The sequence below is a fragment of the Tachypleus tridentatus genome, chromosome 4 (genome assembly GCF_004210375.1).
Source record: "Tachypleus tridentatus isolate NWPU-2018 chromosome 4, ASM421037v1, whole genome shotgun sequence".
Taxonomy (NCBI): domain Eukaryota; kingdom Metazoa; phylum Arthropoda; class Merostomata; order Xiphosura; family Limulidae; genus Tachypleus; species Tachypleus tridentatus.
Window position 1 is genome coordinate 26,679,144 of NC_134828.1, and position 25,656 is coordinate 26,704,799.

General features: G+C 35.4%; 1 protein-coding gene across 9 annotated transcripts in view; it reads right to left on the bottom strand.

The window, feature by feature from the left end:
• LOC143248730 (tyrosine-protein phosphatase Lar-like) overlaps positions 1-25,656 on the bottom strand; it is a 242,986-nt gene that overhangs the window by 17,835 nt on the left and 199,495 nt on the right. For all 9 annotated transcript variants that reach the window (XM_076497397.1, XM_076497396.1, XM_076497401.1 and 6 more), the window contains 8 exons: positions 25,497-25,589; positions 24,567-24,753; positions 18,148-18,355; positions 17,167-17,353; positions 15,032-15,126; positions 5,300-5,516; positions 3,784-3,953; positions 396-578 (listed from right to left, as the gene is read on the bottom strand). In XM_076497397.1, coding sequence (XP_076353512.1) covers positions 396-578; positions 3,784-3,953; positions 5,300-5,516; positions 15,032-15,126; positions 17,167-17,353; positions 18,148-18,355; positions 24,567-24,753; positions 25,497-25,589 — 1,340 coding nt within the window. The remainder of the gene's footprint in view (positions 1-395; positions 579-3,783; positions 3,954-5,299; positions 5,517-15,031; positions 15,127-17,166; positions 17,354-18,147; positions 18,356-24,566; positions 24,754-25,496; positions 25,590-25,656) is intronic.

Sequence of the window (25,656 nt, forward strand, 5' to 3'; positions counted from 1 at the left end):
TATCATTAATTTACTAAATACCTACAATATTCTCTTCCTCATAGCTCCAGTGGTGTATCTATCATTAATTTACTAAATACCGACAATATTCTCTTCCTCTCAGTTCTAATGGTGTATCTACTATTATTTCACTAAATATCTATAATATTCTTTCCATTTTAACTGTGGAGGTGTATCTACCATTATTTTATTATATATCTCTTATATTCTTTTCCTTTTAGATCCAGTGATATATCTACCATTATTTTATTATATATCTATTACATTTTCATTTTAGATCCAGTGATATATCTACCATTATATTACTAAATATCTATAATATTCTTTTCTTCATCATTATAACTGTTTATCTCCCATTATTTTATTAAATATCCACTGTATTATTTTCTTCTTACCTCTAACGGTGTATCCACTACTGCTCTCACAAATATCCTGTACTTCTGCCCATGTTGTAAGCGGTGATTCAGGAAGCCATTATAGACTTTCCCGTCTCCTAGAAGAAAGTTTTGGGGCATGTTGCGTCTTAAGAATTTAGCAGTAATGTAAGGTTCACGTTGATCTAAAGTTGTTTTCATTAGCTGAAAAAAAGAAAATTCTAAGTAAGAATTTTTGAAGATGTTATTAAATTAGATTATGAAATGTGTTTAAGGAGGCTTACTTAATACTTAGTTTTTGTACTGGCTCTCTTGTTAGCATAAAGTACAAAAGTGTATACAATTAAAGACAATAATCAATAGATGTACACCTTGTGAGAAATTATTATTTCTCATCCAGACAGACATCCCCTTCTGCTTTACCCATGCTGTCCATGGGTTGTACAGTCCAAGAGAGGCCTACTTATGAACTATATACCACAAAATTATTGGCCTTCTAGTGATCTCATGAAACCATATCTCAATAATAAGCATTCAGAGCTATGAAAGGAGTATGCAAGTCAACATAGTATATAGTATGAATCTGCAAAGAAAGAATACCTGTGCAGGTACTACTTGCCACAGAACAGGATTCAATAGATGAAATTCAAAGTAAGAGCCTCTGAAAAAAAAGCACTAATAAATACGTACCTAGTGTCAAAACCTAACCAAAGTTTGAAGTATACCCATAGTTGGTAGGTGATAACTCGAAGATGCAGAAACCTCAATGTGATGGAGATAATGCAAAATGAATATCTGAAGGGTTGTTCACTTGTCTGACTGTAAAATCTTCAAAGGTTGACCGAGACAAGAAGCAAGGGAAAAGGTGATGTGATAAATTTAATGGGAGATAACATGAAATAACATATGTTGAGAATGGGACAAAGAAAAATAAGCCAACTGGATTAAATGATGAACCCAACTGGTAAAGTTAAAGGGAGAAAGATCCCAAGAGGAAAAGAGATGCTAGGGAATAAATGGATGGGAATCCCTGAATGAAGATGTGCAGGCAATACAACAACAAAGAGCATGCATCAGACATAGAAGTCTATCCAGAACATGATCAGGAACAAAAAGAAGGAAAATGAGTGAAAAGGAGGAGTTACCCTCATGAGCTGCTGAGGTCTTGGGAAGAAAAGAATAATCCAGATGAAGGAGAATATATGTTGGGTGGTACAAAGTACATTAGTGAGTGATGGAAAACATATCTGACCAATGACTCCTGCTGGCCAAGATGACAGTGAAATATGCCTTAAGAGATAGGTGAAACATAAAACACAAGGCAATTGGCTCAAACAGAGGTGGAGTAAGGAAGCAAACACTAATGTCATTCTCCAGAATTACTGGATGTTAGGGCAACCAATGTATACAGAAAGAACTAATCAAAAGGGTAAGGACAGGGGAAAGAAAGACCTTTTGGCACAAAGAAAAATAGAAAGTATGGGATAGGGCTGCCTGATGCCCAGATATTGAGGAGACCAAAAACCCCTTCTCAAAAGGCCATGAAAGAAACTCTGAGACTCTAGCAACCAATAGACAGGAAGTCAGAATTCCCTGAGCCAGGGTCCTCATGTAAAGAACATTCCATTTCCACTGATGCATAGCCAGGGATAAAGGACAAAGAGAATAACCTAAGTTAAATGCCAGCTGACATAAAAAACTGGATCTCCTTGCCAGGGACTGGACAAAAGCCAGGCATGAAGATGTAAAACATAATATGTGGAATGCATAACTTGCTACTGTGGTTGATTTGTTTTTTTATAGCAAAGCCACATTGGGCCATCTGCTGAACCCATCGAGGGGAACTGAACCCCTGATTTTAGCGTTGTAAATCTGTAGACTTACCGCTGTACTAGCTGAGGGCACTGTGGTTGATGACTGAGGTCAGGGAATAAAGGGAGAGATATGGGAGGAAACATCTGTAACTGCAGTAAAAACAAGGAAATCATGGTTAGGTGAGGCCGGTATGTAGCAATCAAAAGGACTTTACACAGAGTAATATGAATGTGGGAGACTATTTGATAAAGTAATCAGATAGGAGGATAAACATAAAAGAGCTTGTTTGACCAATCCAGGCTAAAGGTATCTACAACCAAAGCTCAAGGATGGAAATAGAAGTAACTGGTGACTCAGGTAAGTGGCAACTGCATCAATATGTGGAGTACAACACCAACTGCAAAGCCACCAAGAAACAGAGAGATAAAAAAACCACTCCCCATTGGGTAAACTCAGTCTGGTTGCAAAAAACAATCTGCAAATAGGTTGAAATCATCCAATACATGACATGCCATCAAATGAATGTGATAACTGTGAGCCTCAAGATGTGAAAACATAGGGTTCTCAACCAGTTACTCCCCTAGGTGATTGACACAAGCTACCTCTGTTAAATTGTAAAAGTGAATCATGACCAACCAATCTCTGGAGATAGGAATAAAATTATTCAAAGTCCAACAAACAGCAAAGAGTTTAAGGACATTGAAATTAATACCCACTAAAGGGACCCCTTTATGAGCCCTACTAAGGGGTATTAGAGAAGTCATAGAAGACCACATCTCCAAAAGATATAGAACTTCACGAAATGATAGCGAAGGAGCAAACAGGTCATTTTGAATGGCCTGTTCCGTAGAACAAGCTGGACAAGAGAATGTTGGGGCAATTGTGATGACTGTTGAAAAAAGATATCCAAATGAATGAGGTACAGATCCATACAATACTAAAACAATTTTATGTGAAAAAAACAGATTTTGGAAAAAAAATAAGTATCTAATAAGTTATGCTTTGTTATATTCCTCAAAATAATATAAACTAAGTAATATTATCCTTTATTTAAGTCAGTGCTTCTCAAAGTTTTTCAATACCATTCATCCTTGTAAGTGTTTCACAACAGCTTACTCACACCAGCTCAAACAAAAGACAGAAAGTACCAAATTATAATACAGAATTCTTTATTATGACTTAAATATACAATGAAATTAAACTAGAATCAACACAACAAGTAATTGTATTCATCAAACTACGACTAGAATAAATAATAATGACTTTTTTGCTCTTGAATTTGTTGTATAATTGCTAATACTTATTAACCTCTGGATGAGCCATTTACCCAGTTGAGAAGCACTGATATAGGTAATGATCCACTATACTTTAACGAGCTCCTTTTAACAAAATAAAATAAAATAATGTTTTCCTGATATCTATGTAATGAACCACTATACCTTCTTGGACACCTCATAAAAACATGAACAAAAGTAATATTTTATTTATAAATTTAAATCAATCATAACTCAATCTGGAACTCTGCATTGTGGTCATCTTAGCTTACATCTATTCACATCTAGATAAATAATGACCATAAATCTAGGTTTTTCACCTCATCCTCTGTATATGTGTCAGTATTCTCTCTAGCCTGTTCTTCTGTAACAACTATGAGGTAGTAGTGACTTATCAGACCATACTCCTCCGAGGCTTGGGGTAATATCACCTTAATTTCCTGGTTATTATTAACCCCAAGGTGATCAGGCTTGACCATAGGCCTTGGAGCTGAAAGACAAAAGATTAATATTGTAAAAAAGTCATAGTCACACATAGAAAGGTAACTGTAAGTAGATATCAGAGTAGTCATACCTCGAAAGGTAACTGTACGTTGATATCAGAGTAGTCACACCTAGAAGGGTAACGGCAAGTAGATGTCAGAGTAGTCAGTTTAGCAGGGTAATTGTAAGCAGATGCTAGTGATGCTAATAGGGTAACTGCAAGTAGATGTCAGTTACTCTTATAGGGTAATTGCAAGTAGATGTCAAGAGAAGTCACACTGGAAAAGTAATTTTGCAATGCTATTGTAACTTTAAAATTTATGTCTATTGTGAATGAATAGTAGGTAAACTTAGTTGATCATTTTTTTAAATATGAGGAAGTACAGCTACTGTGTTCCCAAAACATACATCAGTGTGTTAATATTTTCTCTTATTAAAACTTAAGAGTTCGGGTAAGAAAATAATAAGAAATGAACCTTTCTCGAGCCTTATTATTATTTAGATTTTGATTTAGGTTGGAACTATATCATTATAGTTACAGGAATATACATGAAACTACCTTAGATTAAATTTGGTGATATCTGCTAATCAGGAATCAGTTTCACATATAATTTTATTCATCCCAGTGTTACCTATAGTCGTTTTATGGGTAAGTTTAACCAAAAATTTAAGAATTCAACTCTTAGAGAGGGGGTCATAATAAGCTCAAAAGTCATTTGTTTTTATCAACTGAATTTGCAATGCTGGGTAAGTAATGGTTACTTTATTTAGTATATCTTCATGAAATATGGCAAGCTTTTAGTTAACAGTACAACTACATTGGAAACAAAACAATTGTATGTGTTAATAAAGTTTTTATACTAAATAAATGTCTGTGTAATGGTGACATCAATCTGATTCAGACTCTGAGAAGCTGAAGTGCAAAATAATGTTCATGTGAAAAGTAAAAACACTTTTGTCTATTGTACAGTTTGAAAATCCCAGTCGTATGATCTCTATAACCTCCTAAAAGTATGTGTAAAGTTTTTTTTTCATCCAGCGTCTCTATATATTATGTGGTATTTTTTCTACTCGAATAGATACTGTTGGAAATTCAGAGGTGTATAGTAACAGGAATTATTTATATTTGATTTGACATCAAAAGCATAATATCATATTGAATGGCACTCTGTAGAAGGTTGGGGAATTGAAACCCTAATCCCACCCATGATACATGTGACTAGCTGTTATGAGATACAAACTAAAAAAAAAAATAAAAAAATTACATGACATCTTCATAAACATCTGCCTAATTTGACAGTATTAAACAACACATCAATGAAAACAAAAATATATAGAAGTTTAGTTTCACACCAGCTCTAGCTGTTGTGACAGCTATTCTTGTTGGTGGACGATACAGTTGGTCAGGAGGAACAGCAGTTACATTGACTTGATAGGTTGTGAAAGGCATAAGTTCGTCAATGGTGTACTCTCTGTGATGTTCCTCAATAAAAATGTCTATAGGTGAGATGTGAAGCTCTTGTAGTTGTCCCTGGCTGTCAAAAAACTCTTTGTGAGCACCATAGGATATCTAAATAAAAAATGTTAGTCATGAAACAACAGTAGTTTTCTCCTGAAAGTTAACAATTAAACATCATTAATTTAAAAGGAGGGAACAGATGTAAAATATAAAAAACACAGAAACAAGATAGCTAACTTAGAGTGAAAATACAGTTGCAAAAAAAATTAAACAAACAAGTTTAAGGTTTGAGATGCAAGATAAATTAAAAATTAACGATTTAAAAACTACAAATAGGGATAGTAAACAAGTAAACATAAGGCTGGAGATACTGTAGACAATTGTAGACATCATTTAACAAAAATACAAGTCCCAATTTTGATTTCACCAAATGTATTCTTGCTATGTATTCAGAAACTGCTATGAAGTCAAAATAGTGGTTTGTAACTTTTGTCTGGTACTGGTTTGACAAAGTAAAAACTGAAATGCCTCTCAACATCAAAACCATTTATCTGACTGTTTGCCCATTTAAGTTCGTTCTCAAGAAACAAGATAGCTCAGCAACTTCACTTTACACATATAATATGTACATACCAGCTGATGTACCTGTTCAAAGTACAGGTAAGACACAATATAAAGGCTCCCATGGAGTGACACGGGCAGGGTCAGATCAGATCCAAACACTTAAAACCCTATGTACCTCCAACAGAAGGGACTAAAAGGTATTTTGACTGAGACTAGTCAGAAAGTATGGGTGTGAAACATTGACATACAAACAACATCTCTTCTTCATCCAAACATATAACAATAAGCATCAATGTGTGATACTCCCCAAAAAAATACAATAACCAGTGACAGATGTTCATTACCTAAATTTACACAATTACAAAAATTGACCAGGTGCAGAAATGACTGAATGGCATTAGAGGGTCTCAATATCCCATTATATTTATCATAAGACATTATTAAATTTTTAAATAATACATTCTTGATTTAGTTCCTCAGAGATTTTTGAGAATATGAAAGGTGTGTAATAATAATATTCTAACCACACCATATTTATCCACTGTCATTGATGAAATTTGGTCAATTTAGAGCTCTTCAAGACAGCTGGAATACAACAAACACAGTAATGGCTTCTATAAATATCGTTCCAATTACTGCCATGCATTTCCAGGAAAGAAAATTGAATTACCTATTTACGACATAGATACACGAGTTGCAGCAAGGATATGCACATTAACGAGCATATAACAGAAGCTTCATAAAGGCGGTAGTCAAAAAAACAAGGAATTGTTATGTAACAAGAGACATAGTGACAAATTGAAACATCAATTGTTTATATAAACAACTACTATTGTAGCAGAGAGAAAGGATACAAAAAGTACGTTTACTTCACTGACTAAGGAATGTAATGGTCAATAAAAGGGAAAGATACATGCAAATAAACAGCTGGTGACAATATACAATAAATATCAAGTTATTGTTAAAAGAATCAGCAGTGACCCAGCATACTGAACAAATTACATGAAGGCCCTATTTATACATTTAACCTGGGGAGCTAATTTGAGAAATCATAACAATATCCAGAAAAACTCTATGTTTTTGGTTGAAAATTAGTCCTCTCTTGCATATTCTGAGGCAAAAAAAATCTGTACCAGTTATCTTCAGCATTTCTTGAGGTTAGACAAATCTGAATTAGTTCTTTCTGGAATTCCTTTTATTGAAAAATATGGCCATCGTGCAACCATTTTCCCAGTTCCTAGAGGCAATCTGTTTGTTAGTTTTGACTTGCATTTTCCATAGTCTAACAATATACAATAAATAATGTTTAAATAAGTTCTCCAAATAAAACTGGATTACATCTGCATATATTTTCTGTAATAATTTAGTGGATTATTTGTTTTATGTATATCAGAATTACTGAATATGATAAAAGGTTTACTTACTCAACCAAATGAAAAACTTTGACATATTTGATGAAAAACTGATTAAGACAATATTAGCAATTTTGATGTCAATGAAGATGTCAGTATATATTAGATATGGATATAAAGTATCAGTTTTCTAGTTGATTCATATGTAAATTTCTTGTGTTGGTGGTCCATGTGCTCATTCAGCTAAACACACTACTGTTTCATGGAATTTTACATAATTTTATTTGTGAAAAGTCAAATCAAAATGACCCACCTGTTACAAGTAGATGAAGAATCTGAATGTTTACAAACAATTGATGAGGCAACCATTACTAGTACATGGTAGAGTCTGGATATTAGCAGACAGTAGGTGAGATAACAACCATTACCAGTACATGGTAGAGTCTGGATATTAGCAGACAGTAGGTGAGATAACCATTACCAGTACATGGTAGAGTCTGGATTTTAGCAGACAGTAGGTGAGATAACCATTACCAGTACATGGTAGAGTCTGGATATTAGCAGACAGTAGGTGAGATAACAACCATTACCAGTACATGGTAGAGTCTGGATTTTAGCAGACAGTAGGTGAGATAACCATTACCAGTACATGGTAGAGTCTGGATATTAGCAGACAGTAGGTGAGATAACAACCATTACCAGTACATGGTAGAGTCTGGATATTAGCAGACAGTAGGTGAGATAACCATTACCGGTACATGGCAGAGTCTGGATTTTAGCAGACAGTAGGTGAGATAACCATTACCAGTACATGGTAGAGTCTGGATATTAGCAGACAGTAGGTGAGATAACAACCATTACCAGTACATGGTAGAGTCTGGATATTAGCAGACAGTAGGTGAGATAACCATTACCGGTACATGGCAGAGTCTGGATTTTAGCAGACAGTAGGTGAGATAACAACCATTACAAGTACATGGCAGAGTTTGGATATTAGCAGACAGTAGGTGAGATAACCATTACCGGTACATGGCAGAGTCTGGATTTTAGCAGACAGTAGGTGAGATAACCATTACCAGTACATGGCAGAGTCTAGATTTTAGCAGACAGTAGGTGAGATAACCATTACTAGTACATGGTAGAGTCTGGATATTAGCAGACAGTAGGTGAGATAACCATTACTAGTACATGGTAGAGTCTGGATTTTAGCAGACAGTAGGTGAGATAACAACCATTACCAGTACATGGCAGAGTCTGGATTTTAGCAGACAGTAGGTGAGATAACCATTACTAGTACATGGTAGAGTCTGGATTTTAGCAGACAGTAGGTGAGATAACAACCATTACCAGTACATGGCAGAGTCTGGATTTTAGCAGACAGTAGGTGAGATAACCATTACTAGTACATGGTAGAGTCTGGATTTTAGCAGACAGTAGGTGAGATAACAACCATTACCAGTACATGGTAGAGTCTGGATATTAGCAGACAGTAGGTGAGATAACAACCATTACCAGTACATGGTAGAGTCTGGATTTTAGCAGACAGTAGGTGAGATAACCATTACTAGTACATGGTAGAGTCTGGATTTTAGCAGACAGTAGGTGAGATAACAACCATTACCAGTACATGGTAGAGTCTGGATATTAGCAGACAGTAGGTGAGATAACAACCATTACCAGTACATGGTAGAGTCTGGATATTAGCAGACAGTAGGTGAGATAACCATTACCGGTACATGGTAGAGTCTGGATATTAGCAGACAGTAGGTGAGATAACAACCATTACCAGTACATGGTAGAGTCTGGATATTAGCAGACAGTAGGTGAGATAACAACCATTACCAGTACATGGTAGAGTCTGGATATTAGCAGACAGTAGGTGAGATAACCATTACCAGTACATGGCAGAGTCTAGATTTTAGCAGACAGTAGGTGAGATAACCATTACTAGTACATGGTAGAGTCTGGATTTTAGCAGACAGTAGGTGAGATAACAACCATTACCAGTACATGGTAGAGTCTGGATATTAGCAGACAGTAGGTGAGATAACCATTACCAGTACATGGCAGAGTCTAGATTTTAGCAGACAGTAGGTGAGATAACCATTACTAGTACATGGTAGAGTCTGGATTTTAGCAGACAGTAGGTGAGATAACAACCATTACCAGTACATGGTAGAGTCTGGATTTTAGCAGACAGTAGGTGAGATAACAACCATTACCAGTACATGGCAGAGTCTGGATATTAGCAGACAGTAGGTGAGATAACAACCATTACCAGTACATGGCAGAGTCTGGATATTAGCAGACAGTAGGTGAGATAACAACCATTACCAGTACATGGCAGAGTCTGGATATTAGCAGACAGTAGGTGAGATAACAACCATTACTAGTACATGGTAGAGTCTGGATATTAGCAGACAGTAGGTGAGATAACAACCATTACCAGTACATGGTAGAGTCTGGATTTTAGCAGACAGTAGGTGAGATAACAACCACTACCAGTACATGGAAGAGTTTGGATATTAGCAGACAGTAGGTGAGATAACTATTACCGGTACATGGTAGAGTCTGGATTTTAGCAGACAGTAGGTGAGATAACAACCACTACCAGTACATGGAAGAGTTTGGATATTAGCAGACAGTAGGTGAGATAACAACCATTACCAGTACATGGTAGAGTCTGGATATTAGCAGACAGTAGGTGAGATAACAACCATTACCGGTACATGGTAGAGTCTGGATATTAGCAGACAGTAGGTGAGATAACAACCATTACCGGTACATGGTAGAGTCTGGATATTAGCAGACAGTAGGTGAGATAACAACCATTACCAGTACATGGTAGAGTCTGGATATTAGCAGACAGTAGGTGAGATAACAACCATTACCGGTACATGGTAGAGTCTGGATATTAGCAGACAGTAGGTGAGATAACAACCATTACCAGTACATGGTAGAGTCTGGATTTTAGCAGACAGTAGGTGAGATAACCATTACCGGTACATGGTAGAGTCTGGATTTTAGCAGACAGTAGGTGAGATAACCATTACCGGTACATGGTAGAGTCTGGATTTTAGCAGACAGTAGGTGAGATAACAACCATTACCAGTACATGGTAGAGTCTGGATTTTAGCAGACAGTAGGTGAGATAACAACCATTACCGGTACATGGTAGAGTCTGGATTTTAGCAGACAGTAGGTGAGATAACAACCATTACCAGTACATGGCAGAGTCTGGATTTTAGCAGACAGTAGGTGAGATAACCATTACTAGTACATGGTAGAGTCTGGATTTTAGCAGACAGTAAGTGAGATAACAACCATTACCAGTACATGGTAGAGTCTGGATATTAGCAGACAGTAGGTGAGATAACAACCATTACCAGTACATGGTAGAGTCTGGATTTTAGCAGACAGTAGGTGAGATAACCATTACTAGTACATGGTAGAGTCTGGATTTTAGCAGACAGTAGGTGAGATAACAACCATTACCAGTACATGGTAGAGTCTGGATATTAGCAGACAGTAGGTGAGATAACAACCATTACCAGTACATGGTAGAGTCTGGATATTAGCAGACAGTAGGTGAGATAACCATTACCGGTACATGGTAGAGTCTGGATATTAGCAGACAGTAGGTGAGATAACAACCATTACCAGTACATGGTAGAGTCTGGATATTAGCAGACAGTAGGTGAGATAACAACCATTACCAGTACATGGTAGAGTCTGGATATTAGCAGACAGTAGGTGAGATAACCATTACCAGTACATGGCAGAGTCTAGATTTTAGCAGACAGTAGGTGAGATAACCATTACTAGTACATGGTAGAGTCTGGATTTTAGCAGACAGTAGGTGAGATAACAACCATTACCAGTACATGGTAGAGTCTGGATATTAGCAGACAGTAGGTGAGATAACCATTACCAGTACATGGCAGAGTCTAGATTTTAGCAGACAGTAGGTGAGATAACCATTACTAGTACATGGTAGAGTCTGGATTTTAGCAGACAGTAGGTGAGATAACAACCATTACCAGTACATGGTAGAGTCTGGATTTTAGCAGACAGTAGGTGAGATAACAACCATTACCAGTACATGGCAGAGTCTGGATATTAGCAGACAGTAGGTGAGATAACAACCATTACCAGTACATGGCAGAGTCTGGATATTAGCAGACAGTAGGTGAGATAACAACCATTACCAGTACATGGCAGAGTCTGGATATTAGCAGACAGTAGGTGAGATAACAACCATTACTAGTACATGGTAGAGTCTGGATATTAGCAGACAGTAGGTGAGATAACAACCATTACCAGTACATGGTAGAGTCTGGATTTTAGCAGACAGTAGGTGAGATAACAACCACTACCAGTACATGGAAGAGTTTGGATATTAGCAGACAGTAGGTGAGATAACCATTACCGGTACATGGTAGAGTCTGGATTTTAGCAGACAGTAGGTGAGATAACAACCACTACCAGTACATGGAAGAGTTTGGATATTAGCAGACAGTAGGTGAGATAACAACCATTACCAGTACATGGTAGAGTCTGGATATTAGCAGACAGTAGGTGAGATAACAACCATTACCGGTACATGGTAGAGTCTGGATATTAGCAGACAGTAGGTGAGATAACAACCATTACCGGTACATGGTAGAGTCTGGATATTAGCAGACAGTAGGTGAGATAACAACCATTACCAGTACATGGTAGAGTCTGGATATTAGCAGACAGTAGGTGAGATAACAACCATTACCGGTACATGGTAGAGTCTGGATATTAGCAGACAGTAGGTGAGATAACAACCATTACCAGTACATGGTAGAGTCTGGATTTTAGCAGACAGTAGGTGAGATAACCATTACCGGTACATGGTAGAGTCTGGATTTTAGCAGACAGTAGGTGAGATAACAACCATTACCAGTACATGGTAGAGTCTGGATTTTAGCAGACAGTAGGTGAGATAACAACCATTACCGGTACATGGTAGAGTCTGGATTTTAGCAGACAGTAGGTGAGATAACAACCATTACCGGTACATGGTAGAGTCTGGATATTAGCAGACAGTAGGTGAGATAACAACCATTACCGGTACATGGTAGAGTCTGGATTTTAGCAGACAGTAGGTGAGATAACAACCATTACCGGTACATGGTAGAGTCTGGATTTTAGCAGACAGTAGGTGAGATAACAACCATTACCAGTACATGGCAGAGTCTGGATATTAGCAGACAGTAGGTGAGATAACAACCATTACCAGTACATGGTAGAGTCTGGATATTAGCAGACAGTAGGTGAGATAACAACCATTACCAGTACATGGTAGAGTCTGGATATTAGCAGACAGTAGGTGAGATAACAACCATTACCAGTACATGGTAGAGTCTGGATATTAGCAGACAGTAGGTGAGATAACCATTACCAGTACATGGTAGAGTCTGGATTTTAGCAGACAGTAGGTGAGATAACAACCATTACCAGTACATGGCAGAGTCTGGATATTAGCAGACAGTAGGTGAGATAACAACCATCACCAGTACATGGCAGAGTCTGGATTTTAGCAGACAGTAGGTGAGATAACAACCATTACCAGTACATGGTAGAGTCTGGATTTTAGCAGACAGTAGGTGAGATAACAACCATTACCAGTACATGGTAGAGTCTGGATTTTAGCAGACAGTAGGTGAGATAACAACCATTACCAGTACATGGTAGAGTCTGGATTTTAGCAGACAGTAGGTGAGATAACAACCATTACCAGTACATGGCAGAGTCTGGATTTTAGCAGACAGTAGGTGAGATAACAACCATTACCAGTACATGGTAGAGTCTGGATTTTAGCAGACAGTAGGTGAGATAACAACCATTACCGGTACATGGTAGAGTCTGGATTTTAGCAGACAGTAGGTGAGATAACAACCATTACCAGTACATGGCAGAGTCTGGATTTTAGCAGACAGTAGGTGAGATAACAACCATTACCAGTACATGGTAGAGTCTGGATTTTAGCAGACAGTAGGTGAGATAACAACCATTACCAGTACATGGTAGAGTCTGGATTTTAGCAGACAGTAGGTGAGATAACAACCATTACCGGTACATGGTAGAGTCTGGATTTTAGCAGACAGTAGGTGAGATAACAACCATTACCAGTACATGGTAGAGTCTGGATTTTAGCAGACAGTAGGTGAGATAACAACCATTACCAGTACATGGCAGAGTCTGGATTTTAGCAGACAGTAGGTGAGATAACAACCATTACCGGTACATGGTAGAGTCTGGATTTTAGCAGACAGTAGGTGAGATAACAACCATTACCAGTACATGGCAGAGTCTGGATTTTAGCAGACAGTAGGTGAGATAACAACCATTACCAGTACATGGCAGAGTCTGGATTTTAGCAGACAGTAGGTGAGATAACAACCATTACCAGTACATGGTAGAGTCTGGATTTTAGCAGACAGTAGGTGAGATAACAACCATTACCAGTACATGGTAGAGTCTGGATTTTAGCAGACAGTAGGTGAGATAACAACCATTACCAGTACATGGCAGAGTCTGGATTTTAGCAGACAGTAGGTGAGATAACAACCATTACCAGTACATGGCAGAGTCTGGATTTTAGCAGACAGTAGGTGAGATAACAACCATTACCGGTACATGGTAGAGTCTGGATATTAGCAGACAGTAGGTGAGATAACCATTACCAGTACATGGTAGAGTCTGGATTTTAGCAGACAGTAGGTGAGATAACAACCATTACCAGTACATGGTAGAGTCTGGATATTAGCAGACAGTAGGTGAGATAACAACCATTACCAGTACATGGTAGAGTCTGGATTTTAGCAGACAGTAGGCGAGATAACAACCATTACCAGTACATGGCAGAGTCTGGATATTAATAGACAGTAGGTGAGATAACCATTACTAGTACATGGTAGAGTATAGATATTAAAAACAGTAGGTGAGATAACAACCATCACCAGTGCACAGAAGAATCTTGATGTTCACAGTCAGTATGCGTGACAGCCATCACCAATACATGGAAGCATATGAATGTTTGTAGACAGTAGCTGAGACAAACATTACATGGTATACACTGAAAAGATGCGTGTGTTGTTTTTCAGCAAGTACTGTGAGAAGTCTTATAATTTTAATGTACTGTAGTATTTATTTGTTGACAATGCTCAATCACCTCTTTGTGAATGAGTAAGAAATTATCTTCCTGTCTTACCCTTCATAGAACTTACGCATGTTCCCAGTTTCTGAGCTAAATTACTTCCAAATTTTAATATCTGTTCTGGACGATTTTGGAATATTTTATTAACAGTAAAGATTTTATGCCTCAACCAGACATGTTGATAAGGCCAAGCATTTAAATTCTTCCTAACAAAAAAACTATGGTTTAGAATACAGGGAAAAACAGCTTTACAATGATGACTAATGAAAGAACTTTCCTTTCCCAAATAAAAACATTTTCTAAAATTAAAGGAGTTTTATCAAGCTTTGGAAGATTTAAAGGTTTCTATCAAATTACTGGAAAACAGTATGCCATATAAAAGCATTTGCAACTTTTCTGATCTTGGTAATTAAACTCCTCTACCTGAACTTCATAAATGCAATAACATTTGAATCAAGTAACAATTTATATCCAACACAGGTGCATGAACATTAGCAACAAATACATACTTATCTACTTACTTTGTATCCTATTGGATTAAGTTTAATAGGATGTCGCCATGACAACTTCATACTGTGAGTTGTAATTCCATATGCTTGAAGATTGTTGGGAACATCTGCAGATGAAAGTGAACTATGTACACAACATGAAAACATGTAAAACGAATACAGCTACAAAAAATAAGTTACGTAAACAACATAATATTTGTTTAGAGCTTGATGACTAGTGGAATTTGTTAATTGGTTATTCTCACATATGACCTAGTTAGTTGGAATAATTGAGAAATAGTAATAATCACAGACAGTAAGTTCAATTAATCAATTATTTTTGTGAGTCATGACATTAATTCAAGGCTGTAAGTCAGCTTAATTTATTAATGTAAAATAACAATGATAAAGAATAAAGGCAATGTTTTGATTACTTAAACAGCTAGAACAATGGAAAACATTAATTTCAATAAATTGATAGTTTTGTAACATTAATTGATTTAATCTTTCAACAATGGGCTTGGTATAATACACAGAAGTTCATCTACACATTTGTAATATAACATTTGATACAGCATGTGTATCTTCACAAAATTTGGTAGACATTTAATAAAAATTAAAAGTATTTTGTATACAGAAAATCAGATTTTTTAATGAAATATTTTTATTAAAGATTTGTTTGTGAAAATATCTAGTCTGTTTCATTACTGGTCTGAGTTCAAAGTGATTTAATGTTATGATTAATAAAACTATTTCTCATCTCAAAAATTTCAAATAGTATTTGTGTAATCTCTAAGACCTCCTAAATACATTTCGAATTTTCAGTAACTTTTTATTTGATGTTATTTTCAATACCCTAACTATATGTGAGGTCTGTCATTTAATCAACCTTGTAACTATCACAAAAAAATTAGGAAATAAATATAAATTTTTTTTTCAAGCTAGAATGACTACATTTTATAACACAAAAATAGAAATGTTTAATTTAAATAGCTAAAGTCTCATAACAATATATATTTACATATATACTTTTTAATTTTTTTTTATTATATTGTCATGCCCACATAACATAACATAGCTTGCACTGACGTGGTGCATGTGCACTCGGGTCATATAACCAGTAATATAAAACTGATCTTTAATCTTCACTGTGCTTTAGTGGGCTAGTATTTTGTAATATATGGTCATACCTCAATTATTATATATTATATATGTATATAGATTATTACTGTTTAAAAATATATTATTAAACTTATTTTTCTTAAAATATAAAACAAGAAATAAAGAAGTAAAGCAAATAATTATCTCTTTTTGCTATAACCTTTGTACTCTGGGGGCATATTAAACTGTTGATAGGTTATTCACATGTCATATACTGTAGTAAGAGTATACAAGGAACCATTTCAAAAAATGATAAGAGTTGATTCAGTATATAAGCCACATCTCAGCAAAATAAAAAGATACAAGGTTCTGATTTTATATTCTAGCTTGTCGATATTAGTAATCTGAGTTCATAATGTGTATAAAATTATAGATTTAACATTTTGACATCATAAACACCTAATTTTAAACAATGCTGCATTCAACATACCATATGACTCATTAAAATCTATATTTAAGTGTGTTCTCTTCATATTTACTTTTAAATTAAGAAATTATCTCATATATTAAAGTTCGAATTATAATCTACGATTTGATTACAAAGTTATTGACACAAATTTATAAAATAGTAGTTCAATAAAATTTTGAATACAAGTCAACAAATGCAATAACATGGCTTCTGAATGTTGACCTGTTGCGAAAGGATTAATCGTAATTTGAATCATTTTACAACTGACTAATAAGATTAAATGTTTGGCTCTATAATACTGACTAATACTTTTGTTTTAAATATTTAGTTTTTCTGTGGAAAAGTCATTTTTAAATATTAGCAATGTTGATACGTTTTACAAGATGTGTAACTTTAAGAAATATTAACAATAAGCTGTACAATACACAATTAAGATAATACACAGTGACACCTAAGTGTTAACAATTACAGAATTAAATACTCTTCTAAAAGTACAAATACTTTTAAACATGGATTCTATTACAGAACAATACCTCAAGTACTATTTTTGCAAATGTTATTTAAAAGTGATTCTATCTCTCGTTGTTTCCCAACTTACCTTGAGGGGTAACCTTCACAGTTATTATCTCAGAGAGTCGTCCCACGCCTTGACGGGTGAATGCTCCTACTCTTATTGAATACTGACCATGGGTGTCAAGTCCAGTCAATTCTGCTGACCAAGTGAGAGGAACTTCTTTTAATCTCCAAAGATCTAAATCTTCTCCAGCAGTTTGGGTATAGAGCACCTGGAATGTATATTAATTGAATGGTTAATTATTAATACAAGAAACTGTGTGTCAAGAGCTTTAAAAAAACAAGTGTAATATGCCATAGTTATAAATAATTCCCACGTTCTTTTTAAAAATTATTAATGGATTATATTCTGTGTCATACATTAGGATAAAAATAATTTAAAGTTTGGGGAATTATACGAGTCAATTTGTACTCACAAAGCATACATTACTTCACTTATTTCTAAAACAGTTTTACAAGCTGTCTTGGGTATTTGCATGAAACTGAAATAATTGCAATTTGTAGATACATAAATATAACAATTGCATAAACCATTACCATTTGCACTTGTGAATAAGTTTATCAATAACAGCTAAATGGATATAGACAAAAGTTGGTATACATTTGGGCTGTGAACCAAGTTAAGTTATTAGTTTTAAAGAGGATTAGGGCCACAAAAATAAAACAAATCTATCTGTTCATATGGAGACTAATTTTTACACTGTTTTTGCTCTATAACTCAGTCAATAATGATCAGATTTGGATGAAAGTAATGGACATATGCAAAACATTATTATTATACCAAGAACAGTCCATGTGTAATGATAAAGACAGGCATATGGGTAGATTTTAGTTGAGGGCAGAATATTATTAATGTTGAGCCGTGGGTGTATGAGTTCTACTTGAAAAACATGCAAGTAAAAAACTGAAAAAAAAGAAGAGATTAATTAGGCTATTATTCAACAAATGACTCAAGTTTAATACAATAAAGTGAATATAAACACGGAAAAGGTAAAAAGAAAATTACCCGATATCCCAGAATATCTAAAAAATAAGGAACCTCATCCCACCAGACTTCTACAGACTGGTCAGAAGTTGCCATTGCTTGTACATTTGTGGGAGCAGAAGGAACATCACCAGGGGTATGGACACTCTCTAGCCTGCTCCATGGTCCAAACCCTGCAGAGGTCATGGCACGTACTCGAAACAAGTACTCTGTGTTCTCATCCAAGTCACTAGTTAAAGTAAAAATATCAGTATATTTAAAATAAACTAACACATAACAAGTATTTCCATCCAATTCCCCTGTAAAAATAAAGTATTATCAATATGTTTTAACTCTCTTTACGTGGGTTTGGTTAAATTGACTGACCACATGATCACTTGGTACTCATTTAAAATTTCTATAGTTTTGATACTATTAAGTTTTAATATAGTATACACACACACACATCTTCACAAGCTTTGGTAGACTTTCAGTACACATTAGAGGTCTTTTATACACAGAAAAACAAGTTTTTTAGTGAAATGTTTTTAATAAGTTATAAAAGGATTTGTCCATGAATATACAGTATTTTTTTTTACTAATTCAAATCCAACATCATTTTCTTGTTAAGATTAAAAAATACTTTTCTTTATCTAAAAATTCTTAAATTTCATTTACTTAACCTCTAAATACATTTCAAATGTTTTCCTTAGCAAAACGTTATAGTTTAATTTTTATTTTCTCCACCCTAACTGTAAACAGTTAATTAATTTGATTGACCTTTTAACCACCAAAAAATAATAATAAATACATTTAAATTGCCCTTTTTTCTTTCTAAAACGGCAAACATTTGTTTGCCCTAAGTAGCTTTAAAATTTGTAAGAATATTCATCTATTTATACTTAAAGTGTATTCTTTTATTGTCCTTTGAAATGTGTTTAACTACTATTGATGACATTATAACTTTTAAATCACTTTGAAAATGTGGGGCTCACATTACACCATCAAATTATGTTACCCACAAGCTACTCTGAGTTGCTCAAATACGTCCCTCATGAACATTTTTGTTATATTATCATTATTTATTTTACTAAAACAATCCTTGTTTTTATGTTTTAATTACTTTTGTAACAATAATTGATGAATCACCATGAAAAATAAGAGATGTATTACTTATGTGGATCTCTTCTTCTTGTTGACACTTAAACCTACCTTTCTTATACTAATGGTAGGAATGCATTAAATAATGCACCCAAAGAACATTGAATAATAACATACAAAAAAGAAGATAATATCCTATAACTATCACAGTCTTTCTGGATTTTTAACTACACAACATGAGATTACAAATTCATCCATGCTGGTTGATATGTTTAAAAATCATGAATTTACCCTAGTGTAACACGCGTGATTTTCTATAGGCATCTTCTCTATTTTATCTGACACCTGTTCAAAAAAATACAGAATTAAAACATAAATTACTCACTATAGAATTGTCATTGCTCATAAAAAAACATTATTTTTATAGCCTTCAATTTTGTTCGATTACAGATATTGGGAAAAATCAGATCTCTCCTGCCACATTATTTTTTTCAGGATTTATTAATAGTTCTCTCTTACATTTAAGCACATATTACATATAATCAATAGAAAGTCAGGTTTTCATCTATTAAATGACATATTGCATTACACTGTGTTAGGAACATATTTTTCAAATTCACTTATAATACAAATTTGGTTCCCAAGGGAACTACTACGGCTAGCTTAGATGAATTTGTAATAGATTTTGTCGCTTAGATAGATAGCCAAAAAAAAAAAAAAATGTGATTTTTAGAGGAAATTGTTTGCTTTTTTGCATGTTATTAGTCTATGTTCTTTGTTGCATTATTATCATTGGTATAAAAAATAGGCTTAAGTTTCACCAACAAGTGACATAAAAAAAAAAGTTTGAGTAAGTACTTTATTTCTTTAGTCTTTATTTATTATTATAAAACTAACCTAAGCATTAAAATTACGTTGCACATGGACTTGACTGATTGATTTAGTGTTTTATGGCACAAAAAGAAATGAAGGCAAAACAAAACATCATTGAAAAACAGAAAAACCATAAAACCAATGTTGACACCTAGTCTACAATGTTAAGAGAGAAAGCAGAGTAAAAGAAGTTGTAAAGGACTTTCTTTAGCAAAATGGTAATGATCATAACCCGCCAGGAAGACTAACAGGTAAGTACAAGAACCACTGTCAGTCACCTGAAATTGGCCTTTCCAGTCCTGGTTTCAGGTTATGTGTCATAGCAGCCATTATTAAAATGTAAAATAATAGAAGTTTTAAAAGACATATAGCAAAATTGTAACAATGAGTAGCCAAATGTCCAGTAAAAAGATAAAAGTTAAGTAAATGGAGTAAAATTTGTAAAAGTAATTGAAGATAAAAGCAAAATGGCAATTAAAACAGAAAATGGCGTAAAACCGATGTTGACATCCAATCTATAAAGTTGTAAAGACTTCCTGTAGCATAATGGTAATGATCATAACCCACCAGGAAGACTAACAGGCAAGTACTAGAACCACCGTCAGTCACCTGAAGTTGGTCTTTCCAGTCCTGGTTCTGGGTTATGTGTCATTATGGCCAGTACCAAAGGGTAAAGTAATAAAAGTTTAAAAGACATGCAGCAAAAGTGGAATAACAACTCGCCAGGACGACTAACGGGTAGTTCAAACAGCAGTGTTAGTCACCTGAAGTTGGCCTTTCCAGTCCTGGTGTCAAGTTATTTAATGTTCTGGCCATTTTCCAATTTCAAATTGAACTAGAGAGACTGAAACTTTAAAAAGGGAACCACAATTAAAAAGGTGGAATGAATAAATATCCAACACTTAAATGCGATTAAAAAGATTAATGGCCATTAACAAACTAAAAACTTTATCAAGGTGGACAGTGTCACCATCACAAATAACACTGTCCAATGTTACAGATAAACCCTGGGAAAAACATGTTTAAAATAGTGCCGTCGTTGAGAACTGTAACAATGGCAAGAAAGTAAAATGTGACTGATAGTGATTTGAGTGTTACACAAACTACACATTGGTGCATCAGTTCCAGATAAAAGAAAATGATGAGTTAAAAAACTGTGACCAATGCGTAGTCTGGTTAGAACAACTTCCTCCTTCCGAACTTTATGGAAGCTAGATGGCCAAAGCCCAATATAGGGTTTTATTTGAAAAAGCTTGTTGTCGCGTTGCTCACTCCAAGTGGACTGCCAGCTGGCATGGAGCTGAGCCTTGAATACAGGACCATAGTCCATGTACGGAATAGGCACAGTGGTGATAGTGCCTGACCAGATAGATTTAGCTGCCGTGTCTGCAAGCTCGTTCCCGCAAATACCAACATGGCCTGGTATCCAGAAAAACTGGATAGAAGTAGCAGTTAATGAGAAATGGGCCATTTGGTTTTGAATATCAGCGAGAACAGGATGTGAGCCAACATGTAGTGATTCCAGGGTCAGTATAGAACTAAGCGAATCAGTATAAATAGTGCAGTTGGATTACTGCTCAGCTTCAATATGATCCAGGGCAAGAGATATGGCGTACAGTTCAGCAGTGAACACAGAAGCTGTAGGGGGGATTCTGCATGCAACCACCGAACCGCAGCAAACCATGGCAGAGCCCACTGAATTACTTGATTTGGAACCATCTGTATAAACTGGAACAGAATGATTGTTTGAAAGATGTTCATTAAATAAAAGACGGTACTTCCAATCTGGAGTATCTGCCTTTTTCAGATGACTGAAAGAAAGGTCACATTTGGGGGCTGTAATAAGCCATGGTTAAATGGGCTGATCTGTAGATTCTGCAATGTTATCTAAGGACAGACCCAATACAACCAATTGCGCCTGGATGCGAAGGCCAAAAGGAGCAATGGCAGATCGTCTGTTCTGAAAAAGTACGGCCCACTGAGGAAGGAAAACACATCCCCAGGTGGGATGCTGTGGTAAGGAACGAAGTTTCAAGAATATTGTAAAGATTGTTGCAAACGGCGAAGGTGCAGAGAAGGTTCACGAGATTCAACGTATAAACCTTGAACTGGAGAGGTGCGGAAAGCCCCAGTGCAGAGTCAAAGTCCTTGGTGATGAATGGGGTCCAGCATCTTTAAGGCCGAGGGTCTGGCAGAGCCATAGACCATTGATCCGTAGTCGAGTTTTGATAGAATAAGAGCATGATATACCTTTAACACAGAACATCAATCTGCTCCCCAACTGGCAGTAGAGAGGACACGGAGGATGTTCAGTGCTCTTGTGTATTTGACCCGAAGCTGTTTTAAGTGTGGTATAAAGGTCAGCTTATGGTCAAAGATAAGCCCCAAGAACTTGGTCTCAGGGACCACTGGCAGCGAAACTTCACCGATATGAAGTTCAGGATCAGGGTGAATACCCCATTGGTGGCAAACGTGCATGCAAATGGTTTTACTCTAGTACACGATTGAGGGCAGTTTGTAGTTGCTGCTCAATATATCTCATGTTCTACGACTGACATGAGATGTGAAAGTCATCGACATACAGCTCATTCACAATAGTGAGAGGGAGTTGTTCAGTGATGGCATTTAACTTTATACTGAAAAGTGTGACACTCAAAACACAGCCCTGAGAAACTCCCAGTTCCTGTACAAAAAACAGGAAAGTGTCAAACCCACATGAACTTGGAATCTCCTGTCCATTATAAAAACTTAATAAACATGGGTAAATAGCCACATAACCCATATGTATGAAGGTCTCGCAAAACACCATACCTCCATGTTGTGTCATAAGCCTTCTCAATGTCAAAGAATATTGATACAAGATGTTGGCATTTGAGAAAAGTTTCTCTGATTGATGTTTCAAGTCGAATTAGGTGGTCTGTGGTGGAGTGCTGTCATCGGAACCCACACTGGGTGGGCGAGAGGAGGTTGTTTGGTTCGAGGAACAAAACAAGACAAACATTAACCATCCTTTCTAAGGTCTTACAGAGACAGCTCGTCAGAGCAATTGGACGGTAGTTTGAAGGAATCTTGGGATCTTTCCCTGGCTTAGAGAATGTGAAATAATAGCCTGGCGCCAGGTATCAGGAAAAACATTCTCCTGCCAGATCCGGTTAAAGACAATTGGAAGGACATCAAGAGAAGCAGGAGATAGATGGTGCAGCATGTCATAGTGTACATCATCGGGTCCAACAGATGTACTGCCAGACCGATGAAGGGCCATTTTCAGTTCCACCAGTGTAAAGGGACAATTATAGTCAAAGAAACAGTCAGTTCGAAAGGAAAGAGGTGAATGCTCTGCCCGAGTCTTGATGGCCAAGAAGGTGCAGGAACAAGTAGAAGTGCTGTATACCCGGCAAAAGGTTTCACCTAGAGTATCAGCTCTGGACATCAGCCACCTCCTGACCATCAGAGAGTAAGATCGAGAGGGGGACAGTATTGTAGTGCTACTGACCTTTTGAATCCTGTCCCATATGACCTTGGAACTGGGCACATGGACTTATTCGAAACAAAAACTCAATATATTCATGGACAAAAATTACTTTTTGTACGTAAAAGACTTATAATGTTAACTAAAAGACTGCCAAGTTTTGTAAAGATAGGCACGCTATGTTTAATGTTAGAAGTATTAAATCTATAAAAACTTTACATGAGTGAAAAAAACATGTGGTTAGATTAATTGATCAAGCCAATATTGAGAGAGTTAATAGATGAAAGCCTTGGGTTTCTATTGGTCATACATTATATAGTATAAGGTGTAAAACAGAACTATTAACAGATGCCGAAAGTGAGGTTGGGACAGATGGGTGTGATAAAAAATATTTTTTACTTTGATGGCTCTGTAAACAAATAAGATTGAAGAAGAGGAAAATTATGCTTTGTCTGAGCAATGATGATATTATAGTGAGTAATTTATATGAATTTTATACTTATTGAGGGGTTGTCAATAAATAAGGGAATATAGTAGGCCTAGAGAAAATGTCATTTCTCACACGAGGAAATATTCAAGTTTTTTATTAGTGTCTTGTAAAAGTAAGAACTATTAGCTATGAATTTGTGGTATACAAATTCGTATAACATAAAGAAAAAAGTATTTTAATTAAATTTTGAATGTAACTCATTGAAAACCTTATGATACGCACATTAAAGGATGTCTGTGGCAAGAAGGTTAATATTAAATACCACAGAACAGATGTTTCCATTACAATCACTAGTTAAAGAAATATCAGTATGTCTTAACATAAACTACCATACAAGAGAATACTTTTTATGTTAATTCCTTTATCACAGTAAGATATTATGTGTATTTTAATTAAACAATGGGGAAAAAACCTAAAAATTGTATTAATACTTCACATTCTCTTATCTCTTGCTGATAAGGAATCCAAACAATTTCAAGTTCCACTGAGTACTATATAAGGTTTATATAACAAATAGAAGAGCATTACCTGAAGACCAGACGAGTTAATGTTGTGTTCTTTGTCTCGGGATTCTGATCTGAAGCTCGATAAAACTGAATTTGGTATAGGATGATTTTTCCATTAATATACTGTCTCAGTGGTGGACTCCACGTGACAAGAACAGTCGTTGGACTCTGAAGATGGTTGCTGATGTTTTGTGGTGGAGCTGTTGGTCCTACAAGTTAAAGAACATTCCTTAGGATTCAGCAAATTATAATTTTGCAAACATTTATTAATTTCTGACCTGTAAACTACTATACAACCACTGATTTATTTTAAACATCATAAAAGAAAATCAATTATTACAACAGAAACTTTATACTGACTTTAAAGGCACCATTTCAGATATAACTTAATTATTATAATTAATTTCCCTTTTCAAAATATCATACGGTTTTGTTTAAATGATGACATTATCAGCACAAAACATTAGTTTGAAATTGATTCATTGACTATACTGATATGTATAATTTTACATCAGTACATCACATAATTACTTGAAGCTGTTTTAAATATATTTCACAAGAAATAGTAGGAGGCTGTAACAGTATGGCTACACAAAATACAATAGTGATAATGGGAAGATCAACTCTGTACTACATTTTTTTTTTTTTGAATATTGTCATTATTAATATTATTATTATTAAAAATTAATAATCAAAATACACACATGCACACATACATATGTATATAAACTAAAAATTGTTTTTATACAAAACAGAATGAGCACAAAAGTAAGACTAAGTGAGAAAAATGCAAGGTTTAAGGTAGAGATAGAGATACTATCAATGTACCAATATGTGGATAAGTCTTAAATACTGTAAGTCTGGCTAATATTATCCTACTAAGCACAATAACTGGTTTTGAAGAAATGTATCCCTAAATTTTGAAACATCTATTTCAATAAATGACACTCACGGCCTTCAGGTGTGTCAAGTTGAAGAATGACCTCTTGTCCCAACCCTACTTGATTTTTTCCTGCTAGTCGGAATTGGTACTTAGCCCCACGATCTTAAATAAAACACCAATCATTTAATAAAGAAAAAATAAAGATCTCTTTTTAACATATCTGTGGATA